Below are 22,482 nucleotides of genomic sequence, written 5' to 3'. Positions count from 1 at the left end.
GTGTGTCCATATATTATTGTATATTTATATTATTTTATATATTATTGTATATTTATTACACTATTTTATATATTCTTGTATATTTATATTATTTTAGATATACCTACACAGCTCAAAATTAGCAAAATATTAATTACAAAATATTTACAAAATATTTTCTTTGTGTTGTATATACAAAAGTGTATGCATATATTATTGTATATTTATATTTATATTATTTTATATATATTTACACAGCTCAAAATTAGCAAAATATTAATTACAAAATATTTACAAAATATTCCCTATGTGTTGTATATCCAAAAGTGTGCCCATATATTATTGTATATTTATATCATTTTATATATTATTGTATATTTATATTTATATTATTTTATATATTATTATATATTTATTACACTATTTTATATATTATTGTATATATTATTTTATAAATATCTACACTGCTCAAAATAAGCAGAATATTAATTACAAAATATTTACAAAATATTCCCTATGTGTTGTATATCCAAAAGTGTGCCCATATATTACTGTATATTTATATTATTTTATATATTATTGTATATTTATATTTATATTATTTTATATATTATTGTATATTTATATTTATATTATTTTATATATTATTGTATATTTATTACACTATTTTATATATTATTGTATATTTATATTTTATATATATCTACACAGCTCAAAATTAGCAAAATATTAATTACAAAATATTTACAAAATATTCTGTCTTGTATATCCAAAAGTGTGAGCATATATTATAGTACATTTATATTTATATTATTTTATATATACACAGCTCAAAATTAGCAAAATATTAGTTACAAAATATTTACAAAATATTCCCTATGTGTTGTATATCCAAAAGTGTGCCCATATATTATTGTATATTTATATTTATATTATTTTATATATTATTATATAGTAAAAGGAAAAGGTAAAAGTTTTCACCTGACATTAAGGCCAGTCGTGTCCGACTCTGGGGTGTGGTGCTCATCTCCATTTCTAAGCTGAAGAGCCAGCGTTGTCCGTAGACACCTCCAAGGTCATGTGGCCAGCATGACTGCAAGGAGCACCGTTACCTTCCTGCTGGAGCAGTACCTATAGATCTACTCATATTTGCATGTTTTCGAATTGCTAGGTTGGCAGAAGCTGGGGCTCACGCTGCTCTCCGGATTTGAACCTGCAACCTTTCGGTCAACAAGTTCAGCAGCTCAGCGGTTTAACCCACTGTGCCACCGGAGGCTCCATATTATTATATATTTATATTTATTATATTCTTAGGCATTTCCTCGTTGTCCGAGTAGGATAGTCTTCCAAGATCAGCGTCCTGGCGGTGGGTCCGTAGGTGACTGTGGAACCCTATTCTTGACCTGCATGTTCTCCTGCAGTGAGGGCATTGGTTTCCAGGTGGAAGGCGGTCTCGGTCGGGATTGGCTTGACACGCCTTCCTCCTGGCACGTTTCTCTCTTTCACCCTCCATTCGTGCCTCTTCAAATTCTGCAGCACTGCTAGTCACAGCTGACCTCCAACTGGAGCGCTCAAGGGCCAGGGCTTCCCAGTTCTCAGTGTCTATGCCAGAGATTTTAAGGTTGGCTTTGAGCCCGTCTTTCAATCTCTTTTCCTGCCCGCCGACATTCCGTTTTCCGTTCTTGAGTTCGGAGTAGAGCAACTGCTTTGGGAGACGGTGGTCAGGCATCTGGACAACGTGGCCGGCCCAGCGGAGTTGATGGCGGAGGACCATCGCTTCAATGCTGGTGGTCTTTGCTCCTTCCAGCAAACTGACATTTGTCCGCTATGGCTGTATCTTAGCCATAAAAATTGTAAACAGTTTTTGAGATTATCTTTTAGATGGCTAAGGTTCGTATTGTATTGTTTTGTCAGCTGTATAAAGAAATTAATTTTAAAAAAATTAAAAATTGTCCGCTTGTCTTCCCAAGAGATTTGCAGGATTTTCCGGAGGCAGCGCTGATGGGATCGTTCCAGGAGTTGCATGTGACGTCTGTAGACAGTCCACGTCTCGCAGGCATAGTGCAGGGTTGGGAGGACAATAGCTTTATAGACAATGTAGTATAAATATATACAACAATTTATATATTATTGTATATATTTATATTTATTATACTATTTTATATATTGTTGTATATTTATATTTATTATATTTTAGTACCTATATAATGGAGCCCCTGGTGGCACAGCAGGTTAAACCACTGAGCTGCTGAACTTGGAGACCAAAAGGTCGGCGGTTCGAATCCAGGGACTGGGGTGAGCTCCCACTGTTAACCCTAGCTTCTGCCAACCTAGCAGTTGGGAAACGTGCAGTGGGAAGGTAAAGACGCTCCATGCAATCATGCTGACCACATGACTTTGGAGGTGTCTATGGACAATGCCAGCTCTTCAGCTTAGAAATGGAGATGAGCACCAACTCCCAGAGTCAAATACGAAAAAAGGAGGGGGGAAAAGCAGAGAAGCAAGGAAGGAGAGAAAGAGGTAGAGAAGGAAGAAAGGAGAGAATAAGGGAAGGAAAGAAAAAGGGGGTATGCAGGAAAGAGGGAGGGAGGGAGGGAGGGAGGGAGGGAGGGAGGGAAGGAAGGAAGGAAGGAAGGAAGGAAGGAAGGAAGGAAGGAAGGAAGGAAGGAAGGAAGGAAGGAAGGAAGGAGGGACAGAAGGAACAGAAGGAGAGAGAGAGAAGGAAGGAAAGAAAGAGAGAGGGAAGGATGGAACTGAAGAGCAAAAGAAGGAGGGAGGGAGGGAGGGAGGGAAGAAAGAGAGGGACTGAAGGAAAAAAGGAGAGAAAGAGGAAGGGAAGGAAAGAAAGAGAGAAGGAAGGATGGAACCAAAGAGCAAAGGAAGGAGGGAGGGAGAGAGGAAGGAAGAGAAGGAAAGAGAGGGACAGAAGGAAAGAAGTAGAGAAAGAGGGAAGGAAGGAAAGAGAGATAGAAGGGAGGATGGAACCAAAGAACAAAAGAAGGAAGGAGGGAGGGAGGAAAGAAAGAGAGAGGGACTGAAGGAGAGAAAGAGGGAGGGAAGGAAGGAAAAGAGAGAAGGAAGGATGAACCAATGAGCAAAAGAAGGAAGGAGGAAGAAATAAAGAAGGGAGGAAGGAAAGAGAGAGGGACAGAAGGAAAGAAGGAGAGAGGGAGGGAAGGAAGGAAGGAAAGAGGGAAGGGAGGATGGAACCAAAGAGCAAAAGGAGGAAGGAAGGAAGGAAAGAAAGAAAGAGAGAGGGACTGAAGGAGACAAAGAGGGAGAGAAGGAAGGAAAAGAGAGAAGGAAGGATGGAACCAATGAGCAAAAAAAGGGAGGGAGGGAGGGAGAAGAAATAAAGAAGGAAGGAAGGAAAGAGAGAGGGACAGAAGGAAAGAAGGAGAGAGGGAGGGAGGGAGGGAAGGAAGGAAGGAAAGAGAGAAGGGAGGATGGAACCAAAGAGCAAAAGAAGGAAGGAAGGAGGAAGGAAGGAAGGAAGGAAAGAAAGAGGGAGGGTCTGAAGGAGAGAAAGAGGGAGGGAAGGAAGGAAAAGAGAGAAGGAAGGATGGAACCAATGAGCAAAAGAAGGAGGAAGAAATAAAGAAGGGAGGAAGGAAAGAGAGAGGGACAGAAGGAAAGAAAGAGAGAGAGAGGGAGGGAGGGAAGGAAGGAAGGAAAGAGAGAAGGGAGGATGGAACCAAAGAGCAAAAGAAGGAAGGAAGGAAGAGGTAGAGAAGGAAGAAAGGAGAAGGGAAAGAAAAGTGTGGAGGGAAGGAAAGAGGGAGGGAAGGAAAGAAAGGAAGGAAGGAAGGAAGGAAGGAAGGAAGGAAGGAAGGAAGGAAGGGAGGGAGGGAGGGAGGGAGGAAGGGAGGGAGGAAGGAAGGGAGAGAAAGAGAGAAGGAAGTTTGGCCACAGCAATGCGTGGCAGGTACAGCTAGTAATGTATATAATCTGAAGAGAAACCAGAGTATTTATATCTATCTATCTATCCACACATTGTGTTTTAAAATTTGATAGATGGCTGGACCAATGGCAGATGAATGGAAAATTATTATTTTTGTGTGAACTGATTGAAATAAACATGAACCAATTCCTATGCGCGCTGCACATATCTCATGTGCAGTGCAGAAAGGAAGACAGAATAATACAGTATTTAAAATGAAGATATTTACCATTTTAACCAACATAAACTCATCAGTATTTCAGTGGAAGACCCCAGGGGCCATCCAGTCCAACCCCCTTCTGCCATGCAGGAAAAATCACAATCAAAGCACCCCTAACAGATGGTCACCCAGCCTTTGAAACAATAACAATAATTATCAAGGATCATGCAATTCAACTCCCTTCTGTCGTGGAATAAAAGCACAATCAAAGCACCCCTCTTTCTTCTCTCTCTCCATTGGGGTGGAATTTGCATGACCCCGCCCACTGCCTCAACAGGAATTGATCAGCAACTGAACAAGAGGTGTGTGGGGTGGGGGGGGGGGGCTGACCTTGATTTATAAGAGTTGTAGTTCACCTACATCCAGGGAGCACTGCAAACCCAACCAACAATGGATCTGGACCACACTTGCCACGGATGGTGGGATTTGCAGTATCGTCACTCACTTACTGAAACCACTGCGACCTGATACACCCAAATTTGAATATTGGTGAGGTTAGGGGGGATTGATTTTGTCATTGAGGAGTTGTAGTTGCTGGGATTTATAGTTCACCTACAATCAAAGAGCACTCTGAACACCGCCTATGATGGAATTGAACCAAACTTGGCACACAAAACTACCATGACTAACAGAAAACACTAGAAGGGTTTGATCGTTGACCTTGAGTTTTGGAGTTGTAGTTCACCTACATCCAGAGAGCACTGTGGACTCAAACAAGGATGGATCTGGACCAAACTCGGCACGAATACTCCATATGCCCAAATGTGAACACTGGTGGAGTTTGGGGAAAATAGACCTTGGCATTTTGGAATTGTAATTGCCGGGATTTATAGTTCACCTAGAACCAAAGAGCATTCTGAACCTCACCAATGATGGAATTGAATCAAACTTGGCAATCAAAACTCCCATGACCAACAGAAAATACTGGAAGGATTTGATGGTCATTGATCTTGAGTTTGGGAGCTGTAGTTCACCTCCATCCAGAGATTACTGTGGACTCAAACCATGATGGATCTGGACCAAACTTGGCACAAATACTCAAAAGGCCCAAATGTGAACACTGGTGGAGTTTGGGGAAAATAGACCTTGGCATTTTGGAATTGTAATTGCCGGGATTTATAGTTCACCTAGAACCAAAGCGCATTCTGAACCTCACCAATGATGGAATTGAATCAAACTTGGCAATCAAAACTCCCATGACCAACAGAAAATACTGTGTTTTCCAATGGTCTTGGTGACCTTTCTGACACCCCCTCATGGCTCACCGGGGGTCCGGATCCCCAGGTTGAGAAATGCTGCCTGAAGGCCATCCAGTCCAACTTCCTTCACCAGGGCATGAAAATAATATAATCAACGCCCTCCTGATAAAGAGCCATCCAGCCATAGATATAGACAGATATATATGATTCACACACACACACATATGTACTTGACAGATATAGTATCATAGATTTGAAAGGGACCCCTAAAGAAGGACAATTATATATTGACATTTGGGAGTTGTAGTTGCTGGGATTTATAGTTCACCAACAATCAAAGAGCGTTCTAAACCCCACCAATGATAGAGGTGGACCAAACTTCCCACGCAGAACCCCCATGACCAAAAGAAAACACTAGAAGGGTTTGGTGGGCATTGACCTTGAGTTTTGGAGTTGTGGTTCACCTACATCCAGTGAACATTGTGGACTCAAACAATTATAGATCTGGACCAAATTTGGCATGAATATTCAATATGCCCAACTGTGGACACTGGTGGAGTTTGGAGAAAATAGACATTGAAATTTGAGAGTTGTAGTTGCTACTGTTATGAATTGTAATGTTAATATATGATATGCAGGATGTATTTTCATTTCCTGGACCAAATTTGGCAAATACCCGATACGTCCAAATTTGAATATTGGGGGTGGTGTTGGATTATTTTGTCATTTGGGAGTTGTATTTGGTGGGATTTATAGTTCATCTAAAATCAAAGAGCATTCTGAACTCTACAAACGATAGAGTTGAACCAAACTTGGCAAACAGAGCTCCCATGACCAAGAGAAAATACTGGAAGGGTTTGGTGGGCATTGACCTTGAGTTTTGGAGTTGTAGTTCACCTCCATCTAGTGAACACTGTGGACTCAACAATGATAGATCTGGACCAAATTTGGCATGAATATTCAATATGCCCAACTGTGGACACTGGTGGAGTTTGGAGAAAATAGACCTTGAAATTTGAGAGTTGTCGAATCCCACCAATAATAGAATTGGGCCAAACTTCCCATAGAGAACTCCCATGACCAACAGAAAATACCGGAAGGGGTTTGTTGGGCATTGACCTTGAGTTTTGAAGTTGTAGTTCACCTACATCCAGGGAGCATTGTGGACTCAAACAAAGATGGAACCGAACCAAACTTGGCCTGGACACGAAATATGCCCAAATGTAAACACAGATGGTGTTTAAGGGAAATAGACCTTGACATTTGGGAGTTGTAGTTGCAGGGATTTATAGTTCACCTACAATCAAAGAACATTCTGAACCCCACCAACGATAGAATTGGGCCAAACTTCCCACACAGAACCCCCATGACCAACAGAAAATACTGTGTTTTCTGATGGTCTTTGGTGACCCCTCCGACACCCCCCAGGGTTCCCGATCCCCAGGTTGCGAAATGTTGATTTAAATGGTTTGTATCATTTTTGTCAAGGTTTGCCACCATGAGACGTGGTGATAGAATGATACGTAAAATAAGCCAAGCAGAGATGTAATTAGGTTCTTGTGGGTTTTTTCGGGCTATAGAGCCATGTTCTAGAGGCATTTCTCCTGACGTTTCGCCTGCATCTATGGCAAGCATCCTCAGAGGTTGTGAGGTCTGTTGGAAGTAGGAAAAATGGGTTTATATATATATTTTCCCAGGCTCAGGCAGGCCTTCAAATGCTAATGAAGGTGATCAGCTAAACATTCACACCTAACTGCAGCAGGGGAGAGCTCCTTGCCCCACCCCAGCCATTCCACAGATATATGAACCCATTTTCCTACTTTACCAGGCATTGGTTGCCTCAGGGAAAGGAGATCCATTCTGCTGGCAACTGGAATGCTACTGAGTAATGTTTCAGCCTCCAGAAACCAAACTGAAACATCACAAATTATAACAGCTAAACAACAGAGAGGAAAAAACCAGACACAGATCAACACCTCCCAGCAACAGATTTTCCCAGGCTCAGGCAGGCCTTCAAATGCTAATGAAGGTGATCAGCTAAACATTCACACCTAACTGCAGCAGGGAAGAGCTCCTTGCCCCACCCCAGCCATTCCACAGATATATGAACCCATTTTCCTACTTTACCAGGCATTGGTTGCCTCAGGGAAAGGAGATCCATTCTGCTGGCAACTGGAATGCTACTGAGTAATGTTTCAGCCTCCAGAAACCAAACTGAAACATCACAAATTATAACAGCTAAACAACAGAGAGGAAAAAACCAGACACAGATCAACACCTCCCAGCAACAGATTTTCCCAGGCTCAGGCAGGCCTTCAAATGCTAATGAAGGTGATCAGCTAAACATTCACACCTAACTGCAGCAGGGAAGAGCTCCTTGCCCCACCCCAGCCATTCCACAGATATATAAACCCATTTTTCCCACTTCCAACAGACCTCACAACCTCTGAGGATGCTTGCCATAGATGCAGGCGAAACGTCAGGAGAAATGCCTCTAGAACATGGCTCTATAGCCCGAAAAAACCCACAAGAACCTAGTGATTCCAGCCATGAAAGCCTTCGACAATACAGAGATGTAATTGTGACATACCTACACTGGCGGTGTGTCAGTTGACCTTTCCAGGTTATGATTCAGATTAGACTAAAGCTGCTGAGCCAGCAGAAATATTACAAAAAGGCACATTTCGCCTTGAAAGTGGAAATTTGTCGCGTGCCGGTAGACTTCGCTCCCTCTGAACTTCAAAGCTGCAAACGGGAGCTCTTTTAACAGGGGAGGAAAGTGCAGCGTCTGGCAATATCTCTTGGCCGGCAGCCCAGAGAAGCTTTCTTTGAGGCTGCTCAGGCTCCACTTCGGGAAGGATGCTACCTGACTCTCTCCAGCTCTGCTTCCCAAAGCAAAGGCATGAGCCATTGTGTGCTCATTGCCAGGAAAAAGCAGAATTGGAATGATAAATTGAAAATATAATTACCGGTAGTTGCAATTAAGATGACACATCCCTTCCAAAGCATTTCAACTACTGTTATAGTTACCATTTTAAAAAAGCAATTTGTTACTTTGCCATTTTTCAGAAAGCAGCTGGAATCCTGTAGAGAACTTACCGTACAGACTCAAGTATAAGCCAACACGAATATAAGCCAAGGCACCTTAATTTACTACAAAATGCACACATTCTTCTGTGCTCATTCAGAAGAAGATCTACAAGCCACTCTAAACACCTTCGCAGAAGCATACGATAAGCTCACCTTGTCATTGAACATTGAAAAAACCAAGGTGCTTTTCCAGCAGTCACCAGCCATCCCCTCTCCAATGCCAGTGATACAGCTTAATGGTGTAACATTAGAAAATGTGGACCATTTCTGCTCCCTTGGCAGCCACCTCTCCACAAAAGCCTAGACTACTGCAACGCTCTCTACGTGGGGCTGCCCCTGAAGACGGCTCGGAAGCTGCAACTAGTCCAACGCTCGGCAGCCATGATTCTAACAGGAGCGGAGCGCAGGGAGCACACAACCCCCCTGTTGCACCAGCTCCACTGGCTGCCGATTTGCTACCGGGCCCAATTCAAGGTGTTGGTACTGGCCTATAAAGCCCTAAACAGTTCCGGCCCAAGATACCTAGCTGACCGCATCTCGGCCTATGAACCCACCCGGACCTTGAGATCTTCCGGGGAGGCCCTGCTCTCGATCCCGCCAGCCTCTCAAGCATGGTTGGCGGGGACGAGAGATAGGGCCTTCTCGGTGGTGGCTCCTCGGCTGTGGAACGCCCTTCCTGTAGATGTTAGGCTGGCACCATCTCTCATGACATTCCGTAGAAAGTTGAAGACCTGGATGTTTGTGCAGGCGTTTGAGTAATTCAGTGCAATCTCTGGTAAATTGAACATAGGAACGGAACAATAGACGACGAATTTGGATCACGCTTGGATGATGAGGCGATTGTGATAACTGTGTATTGATGATGGTTTATTAGCTAGTAATGGAAATGTGTAATTTAACTGTTTTGCATATTGATTATTGTTGTTTTTATTGTCTTTGCTGTTTGCTGTCTGGAAACCGCTGTGAGTCGCCCTCGGGCTTGAGATACAGCGGTATACAAGAATAGTAAATAAATAAATAAATAAATAAACATCGACGCCGAAATACAACACTGCCTGAGCTCTGCGAGTGCAGCATTTTTCCGAATGAAGCAGAGAGTGTTTGAGGACCAGGGCATCCGTAGGGAGACCAAGGTGCTTGTCTATAAAGCTATTGTCCTCCCAACCCTGCTCTATGCCTGTGAGACGTGGACTGTCTACAGACGTCACATGCAACTCCTGGAACGATTCCATCAGCGCTGCCTCCGGAAAATCCTGCAAATCTCTTGGGAAGACAAGCGGACAAACGTCAGCGTGTTGGAAGAAGCAAAGACCACCAGCATTGAAGCGATGGTCCTCCGCCACCAACTCTGCTGGACCGGCCATGTCGTCCGAATGCCCGACCACCATCTCCCAAAGCAGCTGCTCTACTCTGAACTCAAAAACGGAAAACGGAATGTTGGAGGACAGGAAAAGAGATTGAAAGATGGGCTCAAAGCCAACCTTAAAAACTCTGGCATAGACACTGAGAACTGGGAAGCCCTGGCCCTTGGCCGCTCCAGCTGGAGGTCAGCTGTGACCAGCAGTGCTGCAGAATTTGAGGAGGCACGAGTGGAGGGTGAAAAAGAGAAACGTGCCAAGAGGAAGGCGCGTCAAGCCAACCCCGGCCGAGACCGCCTTCCACCTGGAAACCGATGCCCTCACTGCGGAAGAAGATGCAGAGCAAGAATAGGGCTCCACAGCCACATACGGACCCAGAAGAATATTGGAAGACAATCATCCTCGGAAAGCGAGGGATCGCCTAAGTCACTACAAAAAATTGGGAAAACTTATTGACTCTTAAAATCTGTGCAGGTACAGCTGTACCAGGAGCTCCAATTTCGTTTGCTTTGCATTGAATGTTTGTTGCAGTCCTAAGTTTCAGGGACTCTGCAGATAGGTGGCTTCTTTTGGCTGCAATCATAGGGCAAGCCACCTGTCAATTATAGTTAGGTTCCCTGGTCCCGCCCCCTTTTGGGGTTTTTGGAGGGAATAGGAGCCATTTTGGGTCAGTCCACACAGAGAAGCCTTTCATGCAGGACATAAAACCAAGAGCTCCTGTAGAAAGCTTTGCCTTCTGCAGCTTGGCCAGGGAGAAAGGTCCCATAGCTTGGCCGAGGATTATACAGTTTACAGCTCCTTCACTGAGGGACTTCAGTCAGCCATCACCAAAGCCTGAATTCCTTGTCTTTTCCCCTGGAAGTCTACAAAGCTCTGCTTGGTAAGGGTCTCTCGCGGAAGCCAGGCACAGTTGGTACCGGGTGCAGGGGCTCCACGCCAACAGAGGCAAAGACAGACTGCCCAGATTAGAAGTTAAGGATTTCCCCATTAGTTAGTATACAGTTATGAAGATAGTGCCTGTTCCCTGTGGACAAGATTGAGAGAGAGCCAATAGACTGTTAAGAAAGCCTTAAAGTACCTGTTTATTTTCAATAATAAAGAACTTTGTTAAACCTTTAAGCCAGGGGTCCCCAAACTTTTTGAACCGAGGGCCGGGTCACAGTCCCGCAAACTGTTGGAGGGCCGGATTATAATTTGAAAAAAAAAATATGAATGAATTCCTATGGACTCTGCACATATATTATTTGCAGTGCAACCCCCCCCCCCCCAAAAAATCAAAAAACAAAAACCCACACTTCTATATAAATAAAAATGTCATGTTCGTTTGTGGGATTAACAGAACTCAAAAACCACTAGACGAATTGACACCAAATTTGGACACAAGACACCTAACAACTCAATGTATGTCCTTCACTCAAACATTGATTTTGTCATTTGGGAGTTGTAGTTGCTGGGATTTATAGTTCACCTACAATCAAAGAGCATTCTGAACCCCATCAACGATGGAATTGAACCAAACTTGGCACGCAGTTCTTCCATGACCAACAGAAAATACAGGAAGGTTTTGGTGGGCAGTGTCCTTTGGTTTTGGAGTTGTTGTTCACCTACATTCAGAGATCATTGTGGACTCAAACAATGATGGATCGGAATCAAACTTGGCACAAATACTCAATATGCCCAAATTTGAACACTGGTGGAGTTTGGGGAAAATAGAATCTTGTTATTTGGGAGTTGCAGTTGCTGGGATTTATAGTTCACCTACAATCAAAGAGCATTCTGAACCCCATCAACGATTGAATTGAACCAAACTTGGCACGCAGTTCTCCCATGACCAACAGAAAATACAAGAAGGGTTTGGTGGGCAGTGTCCTTTCGTTTTGGAGTTGTAGTTCACCTGCCTCCATAAATCACTGTTGACTCAGTGATAGATCTGGACCAAACTTGGCACTGATACTCAATATGTCCAAATGTGAACACTGGTGGTGTTTGGGGGTTGTATTTGCTGGGATTTATAGTAAACCTGCAAACTGGGCCTCGTGGCCGCGGAGAGTAGAGCAGCCGGAGCAAAGGGTGTCCCAAAGTGACTGAGCAGCGGTGGGTGGGCGTGGCCAGGGAACGCCGGCATTCCCTGGCCACGCCCACCCGGCGCCGCTCCATCACTTTGGGACACCCTCTGCTCCAGCTGCTCTCCCTGTGTGGAAGGGAATCATAGAATCATAGAACCAAAGAGTTGGAAGAGACCTCCTGGGCCATCCAGTCCAACCCCATTCTGCCAAGAAGCAGGAATATTGCATTCAAATCACCCCTGACAGATGGCCATCCAGCCTCTGCTTAAAAGCTTCCAAAGAAGGAGCCTCCACCACACTCTGGGGCAGAGAGTTCCACTGCTGAACGGCTCTCACAGTCAGGAAGTTCTTCCTCATGTTCAGATGGAATCTCCTCTCTTGTAGTTTGAATCCATTGTTCTGCGTCCTAGTCTCCAAAGAAGCAGAAAACAAGCTTGCTCCCTCCTCCTCCCTGTGGCTTCCTCTCACATATTTATACATGGCTATCATATCTCCTCTCAGCTTTCTCTTCTTCAGGCTAAACATGCCCAGTTCCCTAAGCCGCTCCTCATAGGGCTTGTTCTCCAGTCCTCTGCAGCTGGGAGGCTTCTTCCTTCCACACAGGGAGAGCGGCCGGAGCAGAGGGTGTCCCAAATTTTCAGAGTGGCGCTGGATGGGCGTGGCCAGGCCAGGCCAGGCGGGCCAGAGTAATGCCCACGGCGGGCCGCATACGGCCCGCGTGCCGTAGTTTGGGGACCCCTGCTTTAAGCAATCTAAAGACTCTGTTTTAAGGAAATCCAAAGGCTCTTAATCTGAGGCAGCCCCGGCGTCCCTTTGGGCAGACAGAATTTATGTCCTGTCTACAGTCTTATGCACAGGCCCAGTGTGCGACAGCACAAAATCGATACTAATAAAATTACATTAATTGAGGAAATAGTAGGTTAAATGTTTTTCAATCTATATAAACAAAAATGTAATGTCCGTTTGTGGAATTAACAGAACTCAAAAACCACTGGACGAATTGACATCAAATTTGGACAGAAGACACCTAACAACCCAATGTATGTCCTTCACTAAAAAAAATGATTTTGTCATTTGGGAGTTGTAGTTGCTGGGATTTATAGTTCACCTACAATCAAAGAGCATTTTGAACCCCACCAATGATGGAATTGAACCAAACACTGCACTTACCCTATAATCCTTACATATCACCTGTCACATCAGCACTTTTAATCTGTACTCCGTGTATCTGTACACGGAGCCCCCGGTGGCGCAGTGGGTTCAACCCCTGTGCCGGCAGGACTGAAGACCGACAGGTCGCAGGTTCAAATCCGGGGAGAGGCAGATGAGCTCCCTCTATCAGCTCCAGCTCCTCATGCAGGGACATGAGAGAAGCCTCCCACAAGGATGATAAGAACATCAAATCATCCAGGCGTCCCCTGGGCAACGTCCTTGCAGACGGCTGATTCTCTCACACCAGGAGTCACTCCTGACACGACAAAAAAATAAATCTGTACCCATTACTCTAGCCCGGCCCATTTTTATTCTGTCCTGGTGTATTGTTTATTGCTTGTTGTTTAATATTGCTTTAACTGTTTTTAATTTGCTTTAGGTTGTGTATTGTTATGTTGTGTTTTGAGGCTTTGGCCTTTGTAAGCTGCATCGAGTCCTTCGGGAGATGCTAGTGGGGTACAAATAAAGGTAATAATAATAATAATAATAATAATAATAATAATAATATAATAATAACTTGGCACACGGTTCTCCCATGACTGTGGGTTTGGTGGGCAGTGTCCTTTGTTTTTTGGAGTTGTAGTTCACCTACATCCAGAGATCACTGTGGACTCAAACAATGATGGATCTGGACCAAACTTGGCACCAATACTCAATATGGACAAACGTGAACACTGGTGGAGTTTGGGGAAAGTAGACCTTGCCATTTGGGATTTGTAGTTGATGGGATGTATAGTTCATCTACAATCAAAGAGCATTCTGGACCCCACCAATGATAGAAGTGGGACAAACTTCTCACACAGAACCCCCATGACTGTGGGTTTGGTAGGCAGTGTCCTTTGTTTTTTGGAGTTGTAGTTCACCTACATCCAGAGATCACTGTGGACTCAAACAATGATGGATCTGGACCAAACTCTACACGAATACTCAGTATGCCCAAATGTGAACACTGGTGGAGTTTGGGGAAAATAGGATCTTGGCATTTCGGAGTTGTAGTTGTTGGGATTTGGGGAAAGTAGACCTTGACATTTTGTCATTTGGGAGTTGTAGTTGCTGGGATGTATAGTTCACCTACAACCACAGAGCATTCTGAACCCCAAATCAATTTTTGATCAACTTTAGATTTGGTTTGGTTATTTGGGGTGCTGATTCAGAAAATTGCACTGGATAGACCACATCAGATCTAGTTTCTGATACAGAACATATGCCATCCAGTAGTGGCCATCTGCTCGACCATAGAAAACCATATTTAATGATCTTGAGCCATCTTGGGGGGGAAATAGACCCCTGTCTGATCCCACAGCAAGCTGGCTTCAGGAAAGGCAAAAGCTGCACGTCGCAAGTGCTGAACCTGACTCAGCACATAGAAGATGGCTTTGAAAGGCAGCAGATCACAGGAGCTGTCTTCATAGACCTGTCAGCAGCCTATGATACCGTGAACCACCGCCTCCTCCTGAGAAAAATGTATAGTATCACAAAGGACTACCACCTCACCCGCCTCATAGGAAACCTGCTACAAAACAAGAGCTTTTTTGTTGAGTTCCAGGGCTAGAGAAGCAGATGGCGGAAACAGAAGAACGGCCTGCCTCAGGGGAGCGTGCTTGCTCCATCCATGGTCAACATCTACACAAATGACCAGCCACTGCCAGAAGGGACACAGAGCTTCATCTATGCTGATGATCGTGCCATTACTGCTCAAGCAGGGAGCTTTGAACAGAAGCTCTCCGAAGCTCTAGGTGCTCTTACTGCCTACTACTGGGAAAACCAGCTGATCCCTAATCCATCTAAAACACAGACGTGCTTTTCATCTCAAGAACAGAGAAGCATCCCGGGCTCTGAGGATCACCTGGGAAGGAATCCCACTGGAGCATTGCAGCGCACCCAAATACCTGGGAGTCACTCTGGACCGTGCTCTGACCTACAAGAAGCACTGCCTGAATATCAAGTAAAAAGTGGGTGCCAGAAACAATATCATACAAAAGCTGATTGGCACAGCCTGGGGATCACAACCAGACACAGTGAAGACATCTGCCCTTGCACTATGCTACTCTGCTGCTGAGTACGCATGCCCCGTGTGGGACACATCTCACCATGCTAAAACTGGATGTGGCTCTGAATGAGACATGTTGCATTATCACGGGGTGTCTGCACCCTACACCACTGGAGAAATTTCACTGCTTAGCCGGTATTGCACCACCTGACATCTGCCGGGAAGTAGCAGCCAATAGTGAAAGGACCAAGACAGAGACATCTCCAGCCCATCCCCTGTTTGTGTACCAGCCAGCACGTCAATGACTTAAATCAAGAAATAGTTTTCTAAGATCCACAGAGACACTCAATGGAACACCCCAGCAAGCGAGAGTCCAAAAGTGGCAGGCTCAGACCCAAAACCTCAATCCCTGGCTGATACCAAATGAGAGACTCCCCCCTGGGCACACAGAAAACTGGGCGACTTGGAAGGCGCTGAACAGACTGTGCTCTGGCACCACGAGATGCAGAGCCAACCTTCAGAAATGGGGCCACAAAGTGGAATGATTAGCCCCCTCCCTCCTGTTCTTCAGAAGGATGGTGAAGACCTGGCTGTGGGACCAAGCCTTTGGGGCAGTGCCATGAGGCAAAATGGTGCCCTGAGATGGTTTTTAAGCAACTTTTAATGTGAATATAAGTGATTTTAATGTTTGTATAATATATTTATGGTCTTATGGTCTGGCATTGAAGGTTTGCCGTAGATATATTGCAAACTGCTCTGAGTCCCCTGTGGGGTAAGAAGGGCAGAATATAGATGTTTAGAATAAATAAATAATAAATACCAAGGAGAGGCCTTTATAGATGACATCTTTAGAGGTCTGAGCATGGAGATGGACACACCCTTTTCCCATCCTTGCATCCCACTATTTTGTATTCCAGACCATCACTGAAGCCTGCCAACAATTTGCTCCAAAGTCCTATTCTATTCAGTGTTGCAAGAAAGCAATAGCTTGGTAATGCATGTCCTGACTTTCGAGCTGGGTTGGGCAACTGTGGCCTTCCAGTTGTTGCCCTCGGCCAGCAGAACCAATAGGAATGGAAGAGATCATGGGAAACATAGTCCAACAAGTTTATTTGGCATGGCAGAGAGGTGGACGGGATGGTCTCTTCCAAATCGACCAATCTCCCTCAGTGCTGGTTAACTGAGTTTTTATATATATATATAATTATTGTGTTGTCAAAGGCTTTCATGGCTGGAATCACTGGGTTGCTGTGAGTCCTCTGGGCTGAATGGCCATGGTCCACAAGCATTCTCTCCTGACGTTTTGCCCACATCTATGGCAGGCATTGTCAGAGGTTGTGAGATCACACGTCGGACACTTCACAAGTGTCTAGGACTATTATTATTATTATTATTATTATTATTATTATTATTATTAGAGACACAATAAGATGAGTCCACAGTAGACAAGATTGCCCTGCTGGCTATTGTATTGGATCACATGTCGCACACTTCCAACGTCTCTTATTTACTTATTTATTTTGTATACTTCTACCCCGCCCTTCTCAACCCCCGAGGGGGGACTCAGGGCGGCTTACAAAATGGCACAATTCGATGCCTACACAATAATACAATAAACGTATAAAAACAGCAGTTAAACAGTTAAACAATTAAAACAACAATATATATCACAGTCAATAGCCAATCTCAAGCACAGCGTTCGCCAACTCAGAGTCCATACTTCGTTCCACATTGTCTATTCCTATCCATCATCGTAGTCCTTTATTTATCTGCCAGATTGCCCAAACGCCTGGTCCCACATCCATGTTTTTAATTTCTTTCTAAAGGAAAGGAGGGATGTCGCTGATCTAATTTCCCCAGGGAGTGAATTCCATAGGTGAGGGGCCACCACTGAGAAGGCCCTGCTCCTCGTCCCCGCCAACCTCACTTGTGACAGAGGCGGGGTGAGAGCAGGGCCTCCCCAGAGGATCTCAAACTCCGAGGTGGAACGTAGAGGGAGATGCGTTCAGACAGGTACGCTGGGCCGGAAACTTATAGGGTTTTGTAAGTCAAAACCAGCACTTTGAATTGTGCTCGGAACTGGATCGGCAGCCAGTGGAGCTGACATAACAGAGGGGTGGTATGCTCCCTGTATGATGCTCCAGTGAGCAATCTAGCTGCCTCCCACTGGACTAATTGAAGTTTCCGAACAGTCTTCAAAGGCAACCCCCATGTAGAGTGCGTTGCAGTAATCTATCTGGGATGTAACAAGAGCGTGGACCACCGTGGGACTATTATTCTATTATTATTATTATTATTATTATTATTATTATTATTATTATCACAAGATGAGTCCACAGCAGACAAGATCACCCTGCTGGCTGTTGCATTGGATCACACGTTGGACACTTCCCAAGTGTCTAGGACTATTATTATTATTATTATTATTATTATTATTAGAAACACAACAAGATGAGTCCACAGCAGACAAGATCACTAGGCTTGGGCAATCCATGGTTCTAAATGGTTCTAAAGTACTTACAAAACTAAAGTTCTGGTGGTGAAAATTTCAGAACTCTAACAAAACTCTCAAAATTTCATAATGAATGGCAGCTCCTAATTGGATCTGTCATTAAAATCACCAATAATGAAATAATAATTAAATTTTGAAAGTTTTGTTAGAGTTCTGAAATTTTCACCACCAGAACTTTAGTTTTGTAAGTACTTTAGAACCATTTAGAACCATGGATTGCCCAAGCCTAAAGATCACCCTGCTGGCTATTGTATTGGATCACACGTCAGACACTTCCCAAGTGTCTAGGACTATTACTACTCCTACTACTACTACTACTACTACTACTAGAAACACAACAAGATGAGTCCACAGCAAACAAAGATCAATCTGCTGGCTATTGCATTGGATTGCACATCGGACACTTCCCAAGTGTTTAGGACTGTGTGATGTATCGGCAAATAATGTGTGCAGATCCCTGTAAGGTGGTCTTCTGCAGCTGGCAGATGGTAATTTTGTCAGTGCCGATTGTGTTGAAGTGCAGGCCAAGGTCTTGAGGCAATGCACCCAGTGTGATGATCACCACTGGGACCACCTTGACTGGTTTGTGCCAGAGTCTTTGCAATTCGATCTTCTTCTTATTATTATTATACTGACACAATAACACAGTATGTCACAGTAAACAAGATCTATATGTTGGATTTTGTATCACAAAATCACAAGTCGAACAATTCCCAAGTGTCTAGGACAGAGTGATGTATTTTCGAATGATGCGCACAGATCCAAGTAAGGTGGCCTTACATTATTATTGTTGTTGTTGTTGTTGTATTGTCGAAGGCTTTCATGGCCAGAATCACTGGGTTGTTGTAGGTTTTTTCAGGCTATATGGTCATAAGGATGCTTGCCATAGATGCAGGCAAAACATCAGGAGAGAATGCCTCTAGAACATGGCCATATAGCCCGAAAAAACCTACAACAACCCTATTATTATTATTATTATTATTATTATTATTATTATTATTATTATTGGTGGGACCAGGTGCAGGAGGTCTCCTGTGGGGGGACTAATGCAGATCTACAGCTTCCCACAGTTGCCCACCCCTGTCCAAGATCCTTGGAAAAAAGGACATCTGCGTCTTGCTAAAAGGGCTCTAACCAATGTGGCTTTTTTAGGGACCAGAGAAGAAGCTTAGACCAGAGAATAATAATAATAATAATAATAATAATAATAATAATCCTTTATTTGTACCCCGCTACCATCTCCCGAAGGACTCGGTGCGGCCTACAAGAGGCCGAGCCCAAATACAACAATAAAAACAGCAGCGACAACAACACAATAACTCAAAAAAAGAGAAAGAAACAAAGCAATAACAATTAACAACACCCAATTACGCAATTAAAAACAATGGCCGGGCCAAATGTAATAATTAAAATTAAAAGTGCTGGGCAAGACAAGGTGGGGTGTTTGGAGGGGGATGGGCAAGCAGATATCCTTCTTCTCTGGTCTAAGAAGCTTAGACCAGAGAAGAAGCTCAGACCAGAGAAGAAGCTTAGACCAGAGAAGAAGCTCAGACCAGAGAAGAAGCTTAGACCAGAGAAGAGAAGAAGCTCAGACCAGAGAAGAAGCTCAGACCAGAGAAGAAGCTCAGATCAGAGAAAACGCTCAGACCAGAGAAAACGCTCAGACCAGAGAAGCTTAGACCAGAGAAGAATCTTAAACCGAGAAGAAGCTCAGACCAGAGAAGAAGCTTAGACCAGGGAAGAGAAGCTCAGACCAGACAAGAAGCTTAGACCAGAGAAGAAGCTTAGACCAGAGAAGAACTTCAGACCAGAGAAGAAGCTCAGACCAGAGAAGAAGCTTAGACCAGGGAAGAAACTCAGACTAGAGAAGAACCTCAGACCAGAGAAGAGTCTTAGACCAGAGAAGAAGCTCAGACCAGAGAAGAAGCTCAGACCAGAGAAGAAGCTTAGACCAGTGAAGAGAAGCTCAGACCAGACAAGAAGCTTAGACCAGACAAGAAGCTTAGACCAGAGAAGAAGTTCAGACCAGAGAAGAAGCTCAGACCAGAGAAGAAGCTCAGACCAGAGAAGAAGCTCAGACCAGAGAAGAACCTTAGACCAGAGAAGAAGCTCAGATCAGAGAAGAACCTCAGACTAGCGAAGAACCTCAGACCAGAGAAGAAGCTTAGACTAGAGAAGAAGCTCAGATCAGAGAAGAAGCTCAGACCAGAGAAGAACCTTAGACCAGAGAAGAAGCTCAGATCAGAGAAGAAGCTTAGACCAGAGAAGAAGCTCAGATCAGAGAAGAAGCTCAGACCAGAGAAGAACCTTAGACCAGAGAAGAAGCTCAGATCAGAGAAGAAGCTTAGACTAGAGAAGAAGCTCAGATCAGAGAAGAAGCTCAGACCAGAGAAGAAGCTTAGACCAGAGAAGGAACTCAGACCAGAGAAGGAACTCAGACCAGAGAAGAGAAGAACCTTAGACCAGAGAAGACGCTCAGACCAGAGAAGAAGCTCAGACCAGAGAAGGAACTCAGACCAGAGAAGAGAAGAACCTTAGACCAGAGAAGAAGCTCAGACCAGAGAAGACGCTCAGACCAGAGAAGCTTAGACCAGAAAAGAAGCTCAGACCAGAGAAGAACCTTAGATCAGAGAAGAGAAGAATCTTAGACCAGAGAAGAAGCTCAGACCAGAGAAGACGCTCAGACCAGAGAAGCTTAGACCAGAAAAGAAGCTCAGACCAGAAAAGAACCTTAGATCAGAGAAGAGAAGAATCTTAGACCAGAGAAGAAGCTCAGACCAGAGAAGAGAAGAATCTTAGACCAGAGAAGAAGCTCAGACCAGAAAAGAATCTTAGACCAGAGAAGAAGCTCATCCTTTTGGGTAGGCAGCCTCATCACCCCCCAAGCCCAGCCCTCCTCATCCTCCCCCTTGCTCACCTTGTCGCTGAGGTTCTGCAGGGCTTCCTTGCCGGTGGCTCTCCGGATCTCCACCTTCCGGCCTCCTGCTTCCACGGGGGTCTCCCACCTGCCGCCCAGGTGAGCCACGTCCCTCTGCTGGGCCACCACGGCCCCCTTGGCCCCCCCGCGGGACCCCGAGAGGGACCCGAAGTCGATGGTCTTGTTCTCCAGGGAGCCTTCCACGGGGCAGAACATGCCGCAGAATTTCTGCCGGGGTTTGGGGCTGCCGGAGCCCAGGTTCTTGAAGAAAGCCGGGACCTCCTCCTCCTTCTCAGCCATGGCTGGGCGGTGGGCTCTCCAAAGACCCCCCAAAGCCTTTGTATGGAAGGAAGAGGCAGGCTTGGAGAGGCACAGAAGTTGAGTGCGGCTGGAGGCACTGAGTGAGTGTGAGTGGAAAAAGGGGAGGTGGGCGAGGAGGAGGAGGAGGGATGTGGGCACGCGTGGGTGGGTGGGTGGGTGGGTTCAAGTTCCTCTCCTCCAGCTGATTTTTCAAGGAGTGGGGAGGGGATAAAAGGGTGGGGAAAGGATACTGCAGAATTGATCCGGAAGTGATGCGCCCGGCGCAAAGGGGCGAATGGGCTTGGAGAGGGAGGAGGGGGCCCTTCCCTAGACCCTTCCCCAAGCGCAGTGCAGCTGCCACAAGTGGCCAGGGGGGAGTGGCTGGCTAAGGAGCCCTCCCCAAGCCCCCCTCCCTGCCAGAGAGGCTGCCAGCCCGGCCAGGAAGGGCGCTTTCCCCTCCTGCCACACCCACCTCTCTTTCTTTCTTTCTTTCTTTCTTTCTTTCTTTCTTTCTTTCTTTCTTTCTTTCTTTCTTTCTCCTTCTCTTTCTCCTTCTTTCTTTCTCTCTGCAAGGCACCAAGGCGCACACGCCTCTCCTCTTGGAGGCTCAGCCTTGGCACAAAAGAGGGGTGCATGGGGAGGGGACCACTCTCAAGCCTTGGACTGGGTGGGTCATAATAAAGGGTGGCACCTGGAATGTTGTGTCCAGTTCTGGGCACCACTATTGAAAAGAGATATTGACAAGCTGGAATGCGTCCAGAGGAGGGTGACTCAAATGATCTGGAGAACAAGCCCTATGAGGAGCGGCTTAAAGAGCTGGGGATGTTTAGCCTGAAGAAGAAAAGGCTGAGAGGAGACATGATGAGGACCATGTATATTTTTTTTCGGGGTTCTTTTATGGCGGCTTTTAGGGCGGCTTACAAAAGCAAAGGCACAATTTGATGCCTGCATCACAGAACAATCAAAACACAAAATTACATCAATTCACAGTTAACAACAATTCATGCATTATACCAATAAAATCAATAAAATCAATAAAACCAATACAAACCCAGTTCCTCTTCCTACATGGTCAGCGTTTGCTAACTCATAGTTCTAATTTTCAGTTCCACTTTCTCAATCCTGTTGGTCTTATTCGCCTGATTGTCTTATTTAATTGCCAGATTGCCCAAAGGCCTGGTCCCATAACCACGTCTTCACCCTCCTCCTGAAGGAGAGGAGGGATGATGATGCCCTGATTTCCCCCGGGAGTGAGTTCCACAGGTGAGGGGCCACCACCGAGAAAGTCCTGCTCCTCGTCCCCACCAGCCTCACTTGTGACAGTGGTGGGGTCGAGAGCAGGGCCTCCCCAGATGATCTCAGACTCTGGGGTGGGACGTAGAGGGAGATACGTTCGGACAGATACACTGGACCGGAACCGTACAGGGTTTTGTAGGTCAAAACCAGGACCTTGAATTGTGCTCGGAACTGAACCGGCAGCCAGTGGAGCTGGCACAACAGGTGGGTGGTATGCTCCCTGTATGTCGCTCCAGTGAGCAGTCTGGCTGCCTCTCGCTGGACTAGTTGAAGTTTCCGAACAGTTTTCAAGGGCAACCCCACGTAGAGAGCATTGCAGTAGTCTATTCGGGATGTAACAAGAACGTGGACCACTGTGGCCAGATCAGACTTCCCAAGGTATATGAGAGGAAGTCATAGGGAG

At 45.1% G+C, this 22,482-nt stretch overlaps 1 protein-coding gene across 2 annotated transcripts in view; it reads right to left on the bottom strand.

Annotated features, from left to right (window-relative positions):
• The window catches only part of DPYSL2 (dihydropyrimidinase like 2), a 112,926-nt gene extending 92,020 nt beyond the window's left edge, over positions 1-20,906 (bottom strand). The window contains exon 1 of one of the 2 annotated variants that reach the window (XM_060787257.2): positions 20,484-20,906. In XM_060787257.2, coding sequence (XP_060643240.2) covers positions 20,484-20,783 — 300 coding nt within the window. In that variant the 5' untranslated portion in view covers positions 20,784-20,906. The remainder of the gene's footprint in view (positions 1-20,483) is intronic. The other variant, XM_060787254.2, reaches the window with a different exon arrangement.
• Positions 20,907-22,482: the final 1,576 nt, after the last annotated feature.

Source organism: Anolis sagrei, chromosome 7 (assembly GCF_037176765.1).
Source record: "Anolis sagrei isolate rAnoSag1 chromosome 7, rAnoSag1.mat, whole genome shotgun sequence".
NCBI lineage: Eukaryota > Metazoa > Chordata > Lepidosauria > Squamata > Dactyloidae > Anolis > Anolis sagrei.
Note: the sequence above shows the minus strand (reverse complement) of the source record. Positions and strands in the feature narration are given on the sequence as shown.